The 19172-nt window shown below is 41.7% G+C and overlaps 1 protein-coding gene across 2 annotated transcripts in view; it reads right to left on the reverse strand.

Annotated features, from left to right (window-relative positions):
• Nucleotides 1-19172, reverse strand: part of KIF19 (kinesin family member 19) — a 42593-nt gene continuing 23421 nt past the window's right edge. For both annotated transcript variants that reach the window (XM_026701738.2, XM_087924995.1), the window contains exons 8-20: nucleotides 17104-17250; nucleotides 16218-16340; nucleotides 14538-14685; nucleotides 12779-12953; nucleotides 12406-12604; nucleotides 11965-12235; nucleotides 10343-10464; nucleotides 7710-7864; nucleotides 6128-6233; nucleotides 5635-5731; nucleotides 4714-5114; nucleotides 2696-2855; nucleotides 1-2081 (exon numbers count right to left, since the gene is read on the reverse strand). In XM_026701738.2, coding sequence (XP_026557523.1) covers nucleotides 1927-2081; nucleotides 2696-2855; nucleotides 4714-5114; nucleotides 5635-5731; nucleotides 6128-6233; nucleotides 7710-7864; nucleotides 10343-10464; nucleotides 11965-12235; nucleotides 12406-12604; nucleotides 12779-12953; nucleotides 14538-14685; nucleotides 16218-16340; nucleotides 17104-17250 — 2259 coding nt within the window. In that variant the 3' untranslated portion in view covers nucleotides 1-1926. The remainder of the gene's footprint in view (nucleotides 2082-2695; nucleotides 2856-4713; nucleotides 5115-5634; nucleotides 5732-6127; nucleotides 6234-7709; nucleotides 7865-10342; nucleotides 10465-11964; nucleotides 12236-12405; nucleotides 12605-12778; nucleotides 12954-14537; nucleotides 14686-16217; nucleotides 16341-17103; nucleotides 17251-19172) is intronic.

Raw genomic sequence — 19172 nt, forward strand, 5'->3', positions numbered from 1 at the left:
CTTTTAGCAACAACAATATTTTTACTTGGTAAATGACCAGCAACATAAAACAATAAATAGGGAACAGAAGATAACAAATACAATTAGGATCAACAAAAAGAAATAAGTACAATTATATATTGGCAACTATAAAGTAAATCAAATATGGTATACTCTGAACATCCCTATTACAATAATATTTATTTATATAACACTAATAAATCTAATATATTAAAGTTATACCCTAAACTAAATGTCCTCTAAAATAATTTTAAAAATAACTGAATAAGATGAAGAAAATAGAAGTCTTTATTTCTTTAATTGGCTTTGCCTTATTAACACCATGAGAGCATAAAATTTGACTACTGCACGAATGGTGGCTAGATTTGAGTCTTATAAGATGTGTTGGATGTTGACAACCTTAGTATGCAGAATTTCAGAATTTCCATCTTTGATCTTACTTGAACCAGTTGCTGTTGTCCATTGACTTCCTTCAGCATGCGAATTTGAGAGTTGGAAGATTTCTTGGATGACTTTGTTTTCTGTGTCTGTTTTTAATGTCTTTATTTGTATAGTTGTAATACTATTTCTTGTCTCTTCTTGTAAATCTTCACATTTTATTTTTTTATTCCTTCTTGATGTCTTCATATTTTGAGTCTGTATCCAATTCTATACTATTTGAATTCACTGATATGTAAGACATCAATGTGTAGTTGAGGTGCTTAATCTTTTACTATGTTGAGTTCCCCTGTGTTTGCGCTTCTTAAATTCCATGTTTCCGCTGTAATCTTGCCTTTAGCACAGCCAGCTTGTCTAGTGACTCAATGACTGGTAATACCCAGTGGACTTGGTGACTGAACCTAAATACCATCATAGCTAACAGAGAAAAGTAAACAGACCCAATTGGGGGAAAAATGAAGTCAGATTTTTAAAATAAATAAATAAATACAATGGGAAAGTTGGAATGACAAAAGCAGCTGGATCCCGCTCAATCATCAAAATTAGGCAGAAAACAATCTAGACGGGGATTATGTATATCCAAACCCGTGCAAGATTGTTGTAAGCAGATCTTTCTGATGGCATAATATGAAACATCACGCATATTGCAAGAAGGGAGTCCTTGCCAATAAAAACTACAAGACTGGAAGGATTCTGGAAATACTCTGGAGCTGGTATTGAATATTGTTTGCCGTCTCACTTTACTTACAGACAGATACAAAAGCCAACATTTGGGATTCCATCACATTTTTTAAACCTCCTTGCTGAAAAAAGCAATAGTAAATTGTTTTGTAAAAAGACTTTTCTTGCATCCAAGCCAGTTAACAAGATCATCTAAAAGTCCTTGAAACCCCAAAGGTTAAATATATCCCAGTCATGAAATTAAGGATGGTGCTTGATTGACAACACAACAGCCCCCCTGGTAGGGAATCCTGGCCATAGGCAGACATAGTGTGTTTTCAAATGTCCACAAACCTTTTCCTCTGAAGGTCACAGCAGAAAGGTGCTAGTTAAATATATTGAAATTATTGCCTTGGAATGATGCAAAAGCACAACAAATCTTGTTGCCAGGTTACCCCAATGCTGTGGCACGGTACCCTCCTTCAACACGTAGTTTAAAAACTAAAGAGTTGTGCTTGCACAAGAACCAATCTTCCACGTCTGTCTTGGTATTACAGCACTGGATATATCCGGTGGCAGCCTTCTGTGTATCCATCGAGACAACTACTCATTTCAATTTGGGGGGACCCAGAGTCCTGGAGATTAAAAGTTTTTTGTGGCCAGAAAATCCTCTTGGCAGCAACCCTGCAACCCACCAGGCAAACTTGTAGGCCTTCTGTTCAAGTTAGCTATTTCCTTCCAATGGTTTTAACCACAGTGCCTGGCCCTGACTGGCCCATCAAATGCTACCTTCCTGGAGCATCTCAACTTCTCTGTGCCTTTCAGAGCTTAACATCTTCGGTTCTTCCCATCTTTGCCAGAAGGGTTTGTCCCATTCACTGGGACATAGTTCAGGCGTGGGGGGTACTGACTGGGCTGGCTTATTTTCTTGGAGATGCCACTTTGATGGGAAGCAACAGAAAGAGAGGATGCCTCACTGGGACCTGAAGGAATAAAACCAGAAATGAAAAAGAGGACAATCATTAGGGCTTGTACATGGCTACATCGCAAGCTGGGGAATAATTGCACAGCCCCTTAACAGTTATCATTCTGTAGGCTGGCCTTCAGTACAGCTGTGCCATCCCCCAAATCAATCAATCAACCAACCAACCAACCTCTCTTTTCCTTCCTTCCTTCCCTCCCTCCCTTCTTTTTTTTTGTATTCAAGTCACTTCTGAGAACTGGACTAATCCCTGCAATTTTGGGGCCAATGTTTTTTCATCAGTGGCTTGCTATTACCTAATATTGAAAAAGAGAGCAACTGACCCAAAGTCACCCATCTGACTTGGTAACTCAAGCAGAACTACAACTCATAGTCTCTCAGTTTCTAGTATTAACCACTACACCACTACAACTGGCTTTCAAACTGCAAAGGCAGGCTGGTAATGATTCCAGGCCTATTGCTCTACAGTAAAAGAGGCAGATCTAGTATGTGCAACTGCAGGATAGACTTCTTCTGTAAGGTGGTGACGCTCAAATTCTCTGCTGCAGTCAACAGAGACTTTGCTGCATTGAGGAGCAGTAACAGAAAATTGTGATTTGGTTGATGCTCACATACCTGAAGAAGGCTGGGCTTGCAGAAGCCTCACTCTGGACAACTGCACAGCAGGTTTTCCAATGCTGCGGATACTGTGCATCCCTCCTGCTGCCATTATCTTGTGCTCAGAACTGCTTTCCAGGGGATGTCGGCGAGAGGCATTGTTCTTTGGGCCCTGGAGCTGCCGGGGGTGGGAGAAGAGATGAACACACGGGTTCAAAGGGTATTTCATGGATAAAGAAATTCTTTTACACCACCATGAATTATTAAAGCACAGGTTAGGCTCCATAAACCAAGAAAAACACCCTGGGTTTCTTTTAAGCAGTTTGCTTTATTGTTCCTCACCTATAAACAGAAATTTTGCCGAACTGAAGCAGCAGACTACTTGCACCATTAAATATAAACTCTGAGAACTCCTAGGGAGGAGCTGTGTTTAACACACTTCTTCCCCACCAAACGATCTGGAATGCAACCTCACCCTCCCAGGAATTCAGACCATGTTCCACCACACCTTCCGCAAGGAAGATCTGAGTAGGAGGATTTAGTACCAGTTGGGAACAGAGACAACTATCCACTGGAGACGGTGTGCCAATCAGGTACTATGAAAGACCAGTTTTCTGATTTGGTATAAAAAGGAAAAGTGATCAGGATTGATGGATTGATTTTTCTTGTACAGAAGGCATTCCTGGCCTGCTTCCTCCTTAAATGCATGACTACCATAGCCCTATCCAGTTGATCTTACTAAGGACTGTGAGGGATATACATTAAGAATTCTGGTAGGAACCAGTTCAGAATCAGTTATTCTATGGATCCCGTGCTTCTGATTTGGTATTGCTGTGCTTTCAATTGCATCCACACTTGTCATTTATAGTTCCCAAAGTTCCCTATGCTGATCTCAGGAGAACTATAGCCAAGGAAGGAGCAACAACACATTGCGCTAATAATTCATTAATGTAGATTCGAGAATCTCAGAATTGAGGGAACCTCACATGAGCCTTTCACAGCCTGCCTTTGGGAGAAAACAGAGAAAGCTTATTACCTCTTCGGACATTTAATCAGGAGTTTATTAGGATAAATAACTAGCTTAGGGTACAGGATAGCATCACCATAGTGGGACAAGGATTCACTCAAAGGCTTATGGACCTTGAAGACGGCAGCAAAAACTCAGCACTGGGATTCTGGGGTGATCTTGTAGCCTGCTAATGAATTCCTATTTATGCCTGATTATAGCAGAAGCAATCTGATGGGAGTTAGCTTTGGCCCTCAGCTATTGAAGGGAAACCACCAGGATACATTCACAGTCTGTCATAGCTTCTGCAACCCAACAAGATAGATCCAGACTTCAGAGGACAATTAGAACTGCAGAAAAAACAATTGTTACCAACCTGTCTTCCACTGAGGACCTGTATACTGCACGAGTCAAAAAGAGGGCTGTAAAAATATATATAGACCCCTCACATCCTGGACATAAATTGTTTTCAACTCCTACCCTCAAAAGGACGCTATAGGGCACTGCACACCAGAACAACTAGACCCAAGGACAGTTTTTCCCTGAACGCCATCACTTTGCTAAACAAATAATTCCCTCAACACTGTCCAACTATTTACTAAATCTACATTACTATTATTATTAATCCTCCCATCCTTCCTTTCACCCATCCTCTCCCACTTTTGACTGTATGACTGTAACCTTGTTGCTTGTAACCTTACAATTTATATTGACTGTTTCCTAGTATGATTTGATTGCTTATTGTACCCTATGACTGTTATTAAGTGTTGTACCTGATGATTCTTGACTCTTGACGAATGTATCTTTTCTTTTATGTATACTGAGAGTATTTACACCAAGACAAATTCCTTGTTTGTCCAATCACACTTGGCCAATGAAGTATTCTATTCTATTCTATTCTATTCTATTCTATTCTATTCTATTCTATTCTATTCTATTCTATTCTATTCTATTCTATTATTTCTATTCTATTCTATTCTACTCTACTCTATTCTGTTATGTTCATAGTGTTGGAATAGGGGAGACGTACCCTCTGGCCAGTAACCTCGAACGAGCGCGAGCGCCGTTTCCTCCTCTTTGCCTCTAGGGATTCTTCCCTCTTCTCAGGTTTCTTGCTTCCCTTTTTGTTAACCCGGAGCCAGGGGCCAAGGGAGCATCTGGGGACGTGTCTCCCGGGAGCAGTATCCCCGGTGCTGCTTGACAGATTGTCCTCGCTGACGGCATGCTGCAAACTGGGGCTGGCAGGCTGGCAGAGGGCAGGAGTTCCCCGGCAGGGGGTGTCCTCACTTTCACTCAGAGAGTGGAGGGAGAGGTTGCTGAGCTCCTTGGTTGGCTTCAGCAAGTTCAGCCTGTCGGATTCCAGCACCCGTGAACGACGCCGGGCGGCCTTCACCGCAATGTTTTTGATGCCGCTCGCCATCTCCTTGTGCTCTGCCAGGGGTGGAAGCATGTGGCAAAATTAAAAAGCTTTTTCCTGGGTTCCCTTTGCTAGAGTGCCAGTGGCCCAGCAGGGAAAAGGGTGGAAAACACCAGAAAGCAGCTTACTCTCTTTTCAAAATGGGAGGGAGGCCCTCATTGCATTGTCTTTTTCTGATCTGATGGGTAACTGGGAAGAATGAGGAGGCAGTAATAGTTCCCAGTAAGTAAATAAAATAGGCCTCGGTTGCAGCTGTTAGCAGCCTTACTACTTATGGAGCTCCATGAGGAAACACAGAATCTTTAAATATTTAATCATAGGATTTGCATCCTGCCTTTATTTCGTACAACTTGAGGCGGCATACCTAATGCCCTCGACTATTTTTCCCGCCAATTTTTCCCACATGAGCTGAGAGAGCTGGCTTTCACTTCTGAGCGAAGACTAAAATTCATGATCTCCTTGTTCCCAGTCCACCATTTTAACCACAATGTCAATCTGGCTCTCAATAAATATCTAGCATCCGCTGCATCTCACCTCCATGCATCAAGATGCCATCAGAACAATGATCGCTGCTGTCAGGGGAAGAATTCTGGTGGCTGTCCAGGATAAGCAAACTCTCCTGGGGTGTATACTAAGAAAAGAAGAAAGGAAGCAGGACAGGTTAAATTATATAGAGCTGTGATGGCGAACCTATGGCACGTGTGCCAGAGATGACATGCAGAGACCTCACTCTGGGTGCGCGAGCCATCGGCCCAGCTTAGCTCCGATGCACATACATGCATGCATACATGAGGGGGGGGTCGCAGGCACATGTGTGGGGGGTTGCGGGAGGGTCACACACGCATGCCCGAGGGGTGGGGCGCATGTGCAGGGTGCAGGCTTTGGGAACTTGGTGCCGAAAAGGTTAGCCATCCCTGATATAGAGCTTCCCTGAATGTTACAGCTCCTCTCCTAGTGTAGTGGTGAGATCGTGTTTGAGTAAAACCACCGTATGCACTTCAAGCCCCCTTTTCTCTACTCTTCATACCTCTTGACTGATCATGCCATTGACATGGATAGGGGGTGGAGTCATCACTGCTGAATGCTTCATCTGCCGAGCCCGAGGACACGCCTTGAACACCTGAACTGCTTCACTGTTGAGAAAAGAAAGGTAACTTTCTGCTGATTCCAGCACAGCACTAGGCAAACAGACTTCACGTGGCTCCAAACTCTTTTTATGGGCTGCTGAGCCTCTATTCCAACAAATTTAACTGGCAAGACTGCCAAAAATCAACGGCAGGCTGTTTTTAAAGGGAAAACACCCAACAACCGTGCTATGGGTTCTAACAAGGCTTGAAAGAAATAACTCCCAAAATAAAATGCCTGTCCTGTATGCGTATGCGATGCAGTCCTATCCACTGGACATCTGATCTGAATTAGATCTGATGAATATCCTGATTGTGACTGAATGGGCTTGCATTGTTGTTGTTGTTGTTGTTGTTTTCTAACCCATTCTCCCAACCTTCAAACAAGAGGAAGTGGTCTTCATGACAAACCATTTTCAGAGAAGTGGGGATGCATATGGGTCGGGGTAGGAATTGAAAAGTAAGGAAGAAAACATTCAAGACTGAGTAAGAGCAGGGAGGCCGAGAACAATGACGGAGAGAAACATGGAAAAGAAAGGAACGAGCATCTAAGAAGATGAAAGACAAAACGGGGAGGAGAATATCTACTGTGAGCACTGAACGCCTGTGGAAATTTACACTCTTAACTTGGTTTTGGTTCCAGGAAGCCTTTTACTCCTGAGTTTTCAAAGATCCACTTTTCATACAGAATAGAATAGAATAAACAGAGTTGCAAGGGACCTTGGAGGTCTTCTAGTCCAACCCCCTGCCTAGGCAGGAAACCCTACACCCCTTCAGACAAATAGTTATCCAACATCTTCTTGAAAACTTCCAGTGTTGGGGCATTCATAACTTCTGGAGGCAAGTTGTTCCACTGATTAATTGTTCTAACTGTCAGAAATTATTCCTTCGTTGCTTCTCTCTATGGTTTATTTCTACCCATTGCTTCTTGTCCTGCCTTCAGGTGCTTTGGAGAATAGCTTGGCTCCCTCTTCTTTGTGGCAGCCCCTGAGATATTGGAACACTACAGGTAGTCCTCAACTTACAAAAGTTCATTTTATGACTGTTCAAAGTTACAACAGCACTGAAAAAAGTGACGTAGGACCATTTTTCACACTTACACCATTGCCGCGTCTCCACAGCCACGTGATCAAAATTCAGATGCTTGGCAGCTGACTTGAATTTACGAAGGCTACAGTGTCCCTGGGTCAATGTGATCCCCTTGTGTGACCTCCTGACAAAGGAGGTCGACGGGGAAAACCGCATTCACTTAACAACCCTGTTACTAATTTATCAACTTCAGTGATTCACTTAACAGCTCTGGCAAGAAAGGTTGTAAAATGGCCCAAAACTCACTTCAGAACAGAAACTCACTTGGCAAACAGAAATTTTGGGCTCAACTGTGGTCGTAAGTTGTGGACTACCTGTATTCTGTGGTGGGTGATCCATCCAAATTGGGAAGCCCTCCTTCCAGCTCCCTTTTGAAGTGTATCGAGCAGTTCTTACCTGTCTGATGCCGGAACAAGGGGTGGGAGGGTATTCCTCCGAGAATCCCGCCAAGGCAGCTGCTGACTCTCTGAACCCAGTGTCTTGACGCTCTCTTGGTCCGAGTCCAGGATATTTTCCGCAGGGAGCGGGGGAAGCTTTGGCACGGAAGTCTCCTGCACATAAATGTTTTCTTCATTTGAACCCTTCTGACATTTATCTTCTTATATTTGTCTTTTTATCATTCTGTCAGCCACCCCGATCGGTGAGATGGGCAGCATATAAAATTTACTAAATTTAAAAAAAGCCCTAAATAATAAAAACAAACAAATAAGTGAATAAGAGTTTTGGAATGAAACTGAAATGACTCAGATATTGAAGAAGTCTTTAAGAGATTTTTCTGGGGGAAAAAATGTGAAATATTGAAGGGTGGAATTGAAACAAATGCTACAAAGGTTAGCGTCACAAAGACTGTGAGAACATTGAAAAATTCTATGGCTCCAAGTGTAGCTAACGGAACTGGGAAAATGGCAAAATAAGGAAAGGGTTTGGTTATATGCAACAAACACATAATGCATTTATTGTTGTTCACTGCATGTGCAAGATGACCCATCTGTTCTTGACCATTGGAAAATACTGTCACTGGGAGAAAGCTAGCCAGACTGTGATGGTGGCTGAGCTTGACCACCTGTATTCTGGACTCACCCTCTCCTGATGTGTTGAGGGAGGAGGCATGCAATTGGGTTTGACAATATTGGACAACTTTTGCCCAGTTTTCTTTTTTTGGGGGTGGGTGGGGAAGTTTCTCAAGAGGGTGGGTTGGTGCTCACTCCAGAAGACCTGGGATTATCTGGACCCCTTTCATTCAGGGTTCATTAGACTGGGGTACAGTACTGAGGCAGCACTGGTCTCATTTACTGATGACTTTTTTTTTGGGGGGGGAGGCATGAAGTGGGAGTGGTGCAACTGTCCTGGCTCTTTTCGTGGGCTTTGATGCCACCAACCATGATGAACTGGCTTCAGGGAGTGGAGAGACACTGTCTTTCAGTGGTTCTTCTCCTTTCTCCGTGACCGGTTCCAACTGATAACGGAGGAGGAGAGGTTATGCCTTAGGCCCTTGCACTGCAATGTGCCTTAGGGCTTGGGCCTCTCTCCTCTCCTCTTTAACACCTACCTGAAACTGTTGGGACAAAGTCATTTGATGTCAGGGGTGCAGTGTCATCCATATATTCATGGAGAAGCAGCTGCCCATTTCCACTCCAAGCCAGTCAGGTGATGCTATGGTGGAACTGACTGTGTGCCTGGAGGCTGGGAGGGTTTGAATGGGAAGGAACTGGCTCCAACTCAACTCTGGAAAGATGGAGTGGCTTTGGCCCTCAGGATCTGGTATAGGTTATCTTTCACAAAGGTTACATTTCCTCGGGACTGAACTGGTGTGCAATTTAAGGTTATTGCTGGCTTCACAGCTCCTGGTCAAGGAGCAGTTGACTGTTGAGGCTGGGGAGGGGAAAATCTGGATAATCAAAAAGTGTATTTTTTGGAATCATTCCCTCTTACAGAACAGTAAGAAATTGACCATGATTCCTTTCTTGTTATAACGTTTTTCATCTCGTTGGCTTCTGTGCTCTAGATAATATTGCTTATCTTTAAAGGGATAACGAAAAGTGAGCGGCAGGCTTCCAATAAGGGGGAAAAAACAATTCAGTAATAGATTTTATGTCCAACATTCATAGAAGATGATATGAAAAGATTTTCAGGATGTTTAAACAGATTTTCATTTTTTTTAAAAAAAAATCTATACACTCTTCGTTTTGCCTTGCCTTTTATTGGAAAAACTGCTTTGTTTCTTGACATTCGGGAGGTTTTTTTTTCCTGGATGCATCATTAAATGCAATGATGGGTTCAAGAATAAAATGAGAAGTGAAATTAGCTTTTCATTCCATATTCAGAAGAAGGCAGACAGCAGAAGAAAGAATGAACTGTAAAATTGATATTTACCACGTTATCTAAATGACTTACTGGAAGGGGTGATGGGCAACTCCTACCCAAGGACCTTCCCTCTCCTTGATTGAAAAGTCTACCCTGTCCCAATGTTGCATTTTCTACATTCAACAAGGTTGTAAGAGCCGTGGTGGCGCAGCGGTTATAGTGCAGAATTGCAGGCTAACTCTGCTGACTGCCAGCAGTTCGATCCTTAGAATAGAATAGAAAGAATGACAGAGTTGGAAGGGACCTTGGAGGTCTTCTAGTCCAACCCCCTGCTTCGGCAGGAAACCCTACACCACTTCAGACAAATGGTTATCCAATTTCTTCTTAAAAACACCCGGTGTTGGAGCATTCACAGCCACTGGAAGCAATCCTGACTGGTTCAAGATGGACTCAGCCTTCCATCCTTCCGAGGGTGGGTAAAATGAGGACCCAGATTGTTGGGGGCAATACGCTGACTCTATAAACTGCTTAGAGAGGGCTGCAAAGCACTATAAGGTGATATATAAGTCTAAGTGCTCCTGCAATTGTCACTCTCTGCTTAATGGGACGCCTAGGCTTCCTCGGCTGGTGCAGACAGTTTGGTCTAAATATGGGTACTGTTGAGGCCCAAGGATATCACTTTTGGATGAAGTGAAAGGATTTCAGCAATGAGAACATGAACATACCTTAAGAGCTCTAACAGCTGCTTGATCCATGGCTGCCATTCGATCTAAGGCCCCTTCTTCCAGCTCATGCAAGTAAACCTGATACAGTTCCTCCAGATGGGATGGCACCACTAGGTGAGACTCTGGCAATGAGAAGCGGAAGCAGAAATCAGGTCCCACAGGACAGGCAATCAGACCACAGAAGCTTCGACACTGGTCTTCAACTGAGATGACGGTCCCTTGTAGTATGAAGGGAATGGGACAGATGCTATGATTAGGAAGGTATTCTAAAGATACTGAATGCTTTTGACGGGAAAAGCATCGACGCTATGAGTGCAATAGGCTAAGACAGGGTGACAAGCTGCAAAATAATCCTGGGTCTCAAATGCATGACCTGTACGTGGCCCTTCAGGATGAAGCCAGTATCAATAAAGATAAGCCAGAAAAACAGAAATTCCCTTGTTTACATATAGACATGTACAGCAACTAAATGCTCTATTCATTTCTATGCTGTTTGCTCTTAAGGCTACTTACTCCCTAGAGTTTTTTATGCCAAAGTTTGAAAAGATTTCATTGCTGCAACCTTCAGGTTAATGAACTAGTGCTGATGCTTCTCCCATTATGATTTGAGTTTGAGACTCTTGAGCATAACCCTGTGGGATGCCACAAAATTGTGAGGCAAAAAGATTTTTCAATTACATTTGAGAGAGGCCATCAATAATAGATCATAAGCAAAGGTGAGGTATGTGAATCTGAAAGAAAGGATAGAGACCTCTGTTGTGCCTCAGAGAAGTCTGGAAAAGTAGATGATTATTATATAACATCACTTATTTTCTTACATTCAACTTCCTTAATGCAAGAACTGGCTTCCCCTCTACCACATTGTATCAAAATTGTACATGTGTTTGTGTGTGTGTATCTCTATACCCATGACATACATATATACATACATACATACATATCTATCTATCTATCCATCCATCCATCCATCCATCCATCCATCCATCCAGGGGTGGGATTCATTTTTTTTAACAACCAGTTCTGTGAGCGTGGCTTAATTGGTGGGTGTGGCTTTGTGGTAATGTGACTGGCTGGGCGTGGCCAACTCAACATCACTCACATCGAGGCACGCATCTCCTCTCCTGGCCTCTCATGACTGTGGGGATGCTGCAACACTCGTGTGAAAAATGGTTATAAGTCACTTTTTTCATTGCCATTGTAACTTTGAATGGTCACTCCACACAAGCAAAGTACCAGCAAAGGAGGGGGAAAAACTCCAGAGATGTTCCTGAGACAGGAAGTCTAGTCCAGCCAAGAATGTAATAAGGGTTAACAGAGAAGCAGTTTCTGTAAGCAACACCAGAATGTTTCCTTCCTGCCTTCCTTACAGGATTAGGCCAGTAATTTCTTCTAAGAACCGGCTCTCCGAACTGCTTAGAATGTTAACAACGGGTTCTAGCAAATAGGTGCGAACCTGTAGAATCCTATCTATCTATCTATCTATCTATCTATCTATCTATCTATCTATCTATCTATCTATCTAATCTACATCAGTTCTACTCAGCTGGGAATTAGAATCCAACCTCTGGAGGGCACTAAATTGGGAAAAACTGATCTACACTGGGCAGCGTAGGTAGCCATACCATGAATGATCTGTCGCTGTTCTTGGATGATGCGGTGACAGAGGTTGCGATAGCACTCAAAGCGACGCACAGCTCTCTCCTGATGACGGATGAAGTTGTCCTTGAGAAGTGTACTTGATTGTATGGCTGTGTTCTTCACTTCCAGTTCATGTACCTTACACAGCAAACTCAGAACCTCTCTCTGCTCTTCTGAGCTGATGCACCACGGCAAGGCCTCCTCTAGCCGCTGCCCACACTGCCGTATATCCCAGAAGCGCCTTTCCAGCTCTGCCTGGCACAGAGAAGAGGTACAGAGTCACAGAGCCAGTGAAAGCCATGGATACCGGATGGGAGGAATGTTGCTGACTGCAGACTGCTCCACACTATAAAGTTGCAACATCCCTTCTCCCTTCCCTCCCTTCCTTTAGCTAATATTCTGTCCACCCCACCAGCTTTTGACACCTTCTGTTTATGAAGTTTATCCTGCTCCCCCAGGAGAATAGCGATGTGTTCCCGAGCTGCTGCCACTTCCTGTGGCTCTGGCACATCCGAGAGTTCGTCCCCAGTGTCAGAGTCCTTCTCATTTTCATCTTTGTTGTAACTCTCTTTTCGTTGCTCCTCTCGCCACTTTTGCGCTCGACGTGTCTTCTCCTGTTCCCAACTGCCAAGAAGGGAAGAAAGAAAGGTTGAAGAAATGCCTTATGATCAAGAGCCAGCAAATGACAGGCAACTGACACATCTAGTCTAAGCTCTCAAAATAAGCTGATGGAAAACAGTGAATTGCACGACCAAGGTCCTAGGAGTGTGTCCTGTTTGTTCCCTACTGTCTGCTTACTCAGCAATGGTGAGGAGATGGCGAGAACTCTCGATCTGTATCTCCATGTAATTATTTTCCAACTCCATGAGGTGGCGACGCACATCCATCTGTTCCCGAAAGGTGCTGATCAGCTGTTCCCGGAGCCGATCCATTTCCTGCCTCTCAAAGTGATTCCCACGGAGCTGTACTTCGGCTATACAAAAGGTGGAGAAAAGAAGTGTAACTGATACGGGAAATCCAATCAAAGCGCTAAGAGAAATGAAGCTACAGAATAGCCAAGTTTTTGCTCCCTTTCTTCCATGCCTTACTATTTCAACCATGCTTTCTGTCTAATTGCCTGCGCCTGACTTTTTCAAAACTTTCAGTGCCTCATCAAACCTACCAATCAGATCCCTTTTCATCCATAAGACAGAAATGCCAACCCTACTCAATCCATGACCCAAACATATATCCGCATTTCCCTTTCTTCTTTTTCTATAGGTATCAAGATGCCATGGCAGGCATGTTTCTGGAATGCTTCAGGAATGTGTAATGTAAGACTAATTGTGCTGGATCAAGCAAAAAGCCTGTATCTTTTAGTGTCCTGTTTCTCATAGTGGCCAAGCAAGTATCAATAAGGAAAATCACAAGCAGTTGTGACCTCTTGCTAATGTTCCTTAGCATTTAGGCATTATACAGAGGCATATCACTTCTAACATTAAAGCATCCAATGCATCCAAGTAAAATATGCCTCTGTATAATGTCTAATTGCTAAGGAACATTAGCAAGAGGTATCTGTGGTCACATCCTGCTTGTGATTTTCCTTGTTGATTCTTGCTTGGTTGTAGAAGATTTCTGGAAGATGAGGTTAGCCATACTTCATACAGGGATAACCTCATCTTCCAGGCATCTTCTACAGTTTTTTTTTAAAGGTTTTTATTTTAACAACAAAACAACATAGACATACCACATAAAACATAAAAACATCATCCTTCTTCATAAATTTACAAACAGTGCATTGGTTGGTTTATCACTTTTTTTTTGTGCATCCATTTCCTAGTCACTAATATAATTATATTACATAATAGTTCATATTATCAATCAATAATTGTATAACCTAATATCATCACTAAAAAATCATTTATCTATAATTTTATTAGTTCATACTTTAACGAGATAACTATAGTTTACTTAATTTATTTTGCAATAAATCATAAGATCATACCAAATCTATCTTGATGTTTTATAAAGATATCAAAAAAAAAGAAAAAAAATTATATGCTAAGTCTGAATGTTCTATTATTATGTTTTATTATCTAACGATTGATAAAAAAGATCCCAAACTTCATAAAATTGTTTATCTTCTTGTTCTCTAATTTCAAATGTCAATTTACTCATTTCAGCACAATCCAATATTTTCTTAATAATTTCTTCCTCTAATGGAGTTTTCTCACTCTTCCAGTTTTTAGCAAATACAATCCTAGCCGCTGTTAATACATTTACAATCAAATACTTCAAATTTTTATTATATAAATTAGGTAAGATTCCCAATAAAAATATCTCTGGTTTCAAGTCTATATGTGTCTTTGTCATTTTTTCCAACCATATGCAAATTTTAGTCCAATATTTTCTAGCGTCCTCACAAGTCCACCACATATGGTAGTATGAGCCAGATATCTGATGACATTTCCAGCACTTTTCAGATTTGTTCTTGAACATTCTTGCAATTCTTGTCGGGGGGAAATGCCATAGGCATCTTCTACAGTTATCTTCATGTTGCATCAGCAACTCAGCCTACCTTGAATACTCCGGATGTCTGACCGCATTGGATGGGGCTCCTGTTGCTCAATTTTGCAGTGCAGACGGTGAATTTCACGATGGAGTTCAGCAATGATACTTGTGTACTGAGCAATGTGGTAGGTGACGTTGAGATGGTTGCGCTTCACCTGTCAGGCGAAAGAGAGAGAGAGAGATGGAGGGAGGGAGAGGGAGGGGGAGGGGGGGAGGGAGGGAGGGAGGGAGAGAGAGAGAGAGAGAGTGAGAGAGAGAGAGAGAGAGACCAAATGAACGTTGGGTGTCCAAGGAGACTCTGGCAACATCCAAGACTAGTTAATTATTTAAGGCTCACTAATCCAGAGTCTTACAAACAATTAAATATCTTGTTGTAATGAGTAAAGAGAATGGCCTTGAAGAATAGAGAAAAGATCCATGACCAAGGCAACAATCAGGTAAACGAGAATTAAAATTCAGGCTAAGAAAGTAAGTTTGAAAGCATCTCAGAACCACCATTATCCCCCCTCTTAATTCTCATGAAGATGCACACAAGGAAGCACATTCAGACTTCTAAGATTCTATTGCTATAGTTGTTCTAATACAACTTCAGGTCTGCACATTATTTCTCAGTGTGATCTACTTGATAGGGCTGATGCTTTTCAAATACTAGATCATTCCATAAAATAGTAATGAAGCTAGAGTCAGAATCAGTATATAACATAAAAACATTGGTTAGAAAATCAACTGTTTAATTACCGTAAGAAGACCCAGACAGTTCGAGACTTTCTACTATCTATCTACCATAGGAAAAGGCAAGAAGGAATCAACTGAACCTCAAGGGGCAAATAACTCTGTCATTTTATTGTAATTATGAGGATTATAATTTGATTGTAATTATGTAATTATTTTTCTTTTGGTTTTTTTTGCAACTGAATCTGTGCATAAAGAAGGCTTTTTTGGTCATATTTTTGTTGTAATTATCGATGCCATCCTCCTCAATCAGCTCCATGGACCAGGCAGTGTTACAATGAGCTTTTGCTTGTCATGAGAAGGATTAAAAAAGAGAGAGAGAGAGAGAGAGAGAGATTGCAGGTTGATATCTCGAAGCTTGTTGCACAATATCTCAAGCTACTGCCATGGCTCCAAAGCTATTTCATGTTTATGTGTTTATATAGCAATAAATCTTGACTCCTAATTCTCAATTCTATATTCAGGAACTTACTTAAAACTCGTTCAAGCAGGAGACCCTATGCAATGTAGTGATACAACATAGCTAGATAAATGACTTTATCACAGATTAAGACAGAAGTCACATATATACATAAGATCTGTCAATTGTAGAACACAAGGATGTTCTGAGATGTTCTATTTGTTCTGAGATTTCAATTGTATGCTTTTTCCTCCCGCCTAAAATTACATCTGGCCATTAATTACTTATCCTTGTGATTGGAAGGCATTTCTTCAATGCTTACATGCTGGTTTGCCCAATTTTGGTTCCTGCCTTACCAGACCCAGCTCCTGCATTGATTAGAAAATATATTGATGGTAAGGCTAGAAGTAATCATCTTTCGATGACCGGATCTGGAAGACTGGAGAACTGTTTGGATTCAGGTGAAACAAACTGTGTTATCTGAACGACCTCCAAGAATTGGAATTCTAGACAAAGCAGAAGAAGCAACAAAATGCCAAGAACGCGGCATCCTACCGTGGTGCGGATATTCTTAGCACGTTCAGCATAGGTCAAGGTGCTGCGTGACTCCTCAAAAGCACTACTTGCAGGGCTGATGTGAGCAATCATGACTGTACGGCTGTTCCCACCTAGAGAATCCTGGAAATAGAAAGCACAGGATTGAACACAAGATGCGAGGAGGCCATACCGGACTTTCAGCAGCAGTCAGAACTCTGTCTGCAGAAAAGGAGGAACCACATACACTCAGGTAGGCCATGATGATTCTAAATCCATGCTTTAATACAAAACCTGATCTGACTAGATCAAGCCCAATCCCATCAAAGCAGGATCCCCAGCACACATTTTTTAAGCCAGGTTTGCTTAGGGAACCACACTCTTCATACTAGGTATTTGAATATTTAGTTTTCAGCTATGAACACTTTGGGAGTCTGGCTCAAGAAATATAAAAGCTTTAATTTGAACTCTTAAGTTGTAGCCATAGTTATCTGCTTGGAACTCTCCAGGGTCCTGAAACTGTACCTTGAGCCATCATGTCTATACTGTACAAATAGGTAAGTGTGAACATTGCTTGTCTTATATAAGTCCACTATATCAACTCTCATCTCTTCTCCATCTCACTCAGTTACAGTTTAAATTACTCTTGCCATACATGTTTCCTTTTCTCTGTTCTACCACAGAGGAACGCAGGCTATATCAAACTTATGACCAAATAAAACAAACCAGATTGCTATTTTGTTCATTGGAACATTTCATTCCACTTTTAGGGATAGCACAATTAGACGCATATTGACACAAACATACCCCCTCCCCCCCCAATCTCTCTACTCTGTTTTGCCTATCTATTGAAAATACATAGCTTTTTTTAGGCTATTCACACACTCTGCTTTTTTGCCAAGCCTACCTTGAGAAGGCGAGTAAGCTTGCTGTCCCGGTAATTAACATATTTGACACCTGTCCTGTCGCTGAGCGCATTAATGCAATTGCCAAGAGCCAGCAGAGACCGGTTGATGTGAGCGCCCTCCTTCATACGCTGTCCACGATTCTGCGTCTAGGGAGGTGGAAAATGTAGAATGGACAGGAGAATGAAATTGCCATTCCAACACAGACCACTCCAGAGGCAAGCCCTATTTTTCTGAGATATAATTCTGGGGTCAGATTGAAATATACCTTCCCTGTCATAATTTTGCTGTCACTAATATTTAAGCTGCTTTTACCACAGGGGGAAAAAAAACTGATGGAAAGTAGATCTTATCAGGAATCAGGTTAAGTTCCTGATATAAGTTGAAATATGGTGACCCAAACAAAGAGGAGATTGAAACAAAAAAGGTCTTGATCCAAATACTGGATGGAAACTATATTATTAATGACATATCCATAAATTTCTAAAGAATGATACTTTGACTAACAGTGGTGGCACAGTGGTTAGAAAACAGTATTGCTGGCTAACTCTGTCGACTGCCAGCAGTTTGATCCTGACTAGTTCAAGGTTGACTCAGCCTTCCATTCTTCCAAGGTCAATAAAATGAGATCGTTGGGGGGCATTATGCTGACTCTATAAACAGCTTACAGGGGGCTGTAAAGCACTATGAAGTGGTATATAAATCTAAGTGCTATTGCTGTTGCTATTCTTGCATATAGGAAGCCTGTGTTCACTGAAGAGAAGCATGAATATTCTACCAAGTTCTCAGTCCCAATACAGTTTTATTAGCATTTATCATTTCAAACTGGTTATTTAGAAGTGCCAGATAAATAGGACTGTATCCATAATAGCAATATTCTTAAGATTTGAATGTATGATTGAGAGTCCAAGATATCCCCAGATGACTCTTTAGAGACTCTACTAATAGCAAATTTCAATCCAAATGTCATAATAAGCCTGGTTAATTCTCTGGATTTTTTTTCTCTTCTTTCAAGGAAAGACTGCCCTTTTCTACATTAGCGGTCCCCAACCTTTCCGACTTGGCAGCTTGGTGGCAGGGGGAAAGGGGATAGTTCTGTGTGAGTGGCAGGCACACACATAGCGTGCGCAGTTTCATTTGCACAAACAGTGGGAGAATGTGCCCATCATTCACACATATGGAGCTTCATGCATGAGTGCAAGTGCCTGCTGCTCAAACAAATGGAGCTTTGCACGCTTGGGCAAGTGCCTGTCTCTCACACAAATGGAGCTTTGCATGCTTGTGCAAGGGCCTGTCTCTCACACAAGCCCAGTTCTGAATGGTCCAAGGCCCAGTAGTGGGTCAGGGCCTGGGGGTTGGGAATGCCTGTTCTACATCACTGTAACCTAACCTTCTTGTTCAGATAATAAGAGAACATATGTAGCTCAGGGTTGAACTGTTGGGTACTCTCTGACCTTGGTTGTATTCTTTTTTTTTAAACAAATTTTATTGATTTTTTAAAGACAAACAAAACATAAGACATAAAAGCATAAAACCTCCTTTCTAAAAATTACTTATAAGTTTTAACAAGACAAATAAAACATTATTTTTTAAGACATAGTTCCACATTATCACATTTCCATTTAAGCATTTTTAGGCATGTATATATCTTTTCCAAATTTCTCATTATTTCTCCCTTCACTTTTATTCAATTATATTTCTTTCTATCAATAGAAAGAACCTGGTTGATAGAAAGACCTTGGTTGTATTCTTATAGATGTTTCATTACAGGCTAGGTAATAATATCAAGGTGAAGGAGAATAGGGTTTACATGGAAATATGAGAAATGGAGGCTATCTTGATAATAGCCATGCAAATAAAATGAGAAAAATGGACACTTTATATTTGCATCCTGTCCTCATTCAAAGCTTTTGGGAGAGATTTGCTTTCTTTTTCTTTGCAGGATGAGCTAACTGTCTGAGCCAAAACCATCCCATCTTGGTTGGTCATAGTTCAACAACTCTATCATTCTTTAAAGAGCTGCTCTTACATTTATTCTTATTTCATATTCTCTGACAATTGAATTCAGGAT

The sequence above is a fragment of the Pseudonaja textilis genome, chromosome 2 (genome assembly GCF_049901715.1).
Source record: "Pseudonaja textilis isolate UNSWEBS1 chromosome 2, rPseTex1.2, whole genome shotgun sequence".
In the NCBI taxonomy this organism is placed as follows: Eukaryota; Metazoa; Chordata; class Lepidosauria; order Squamata; family Elapidae; genus Pseudonaja; species Pseudonaja textilis.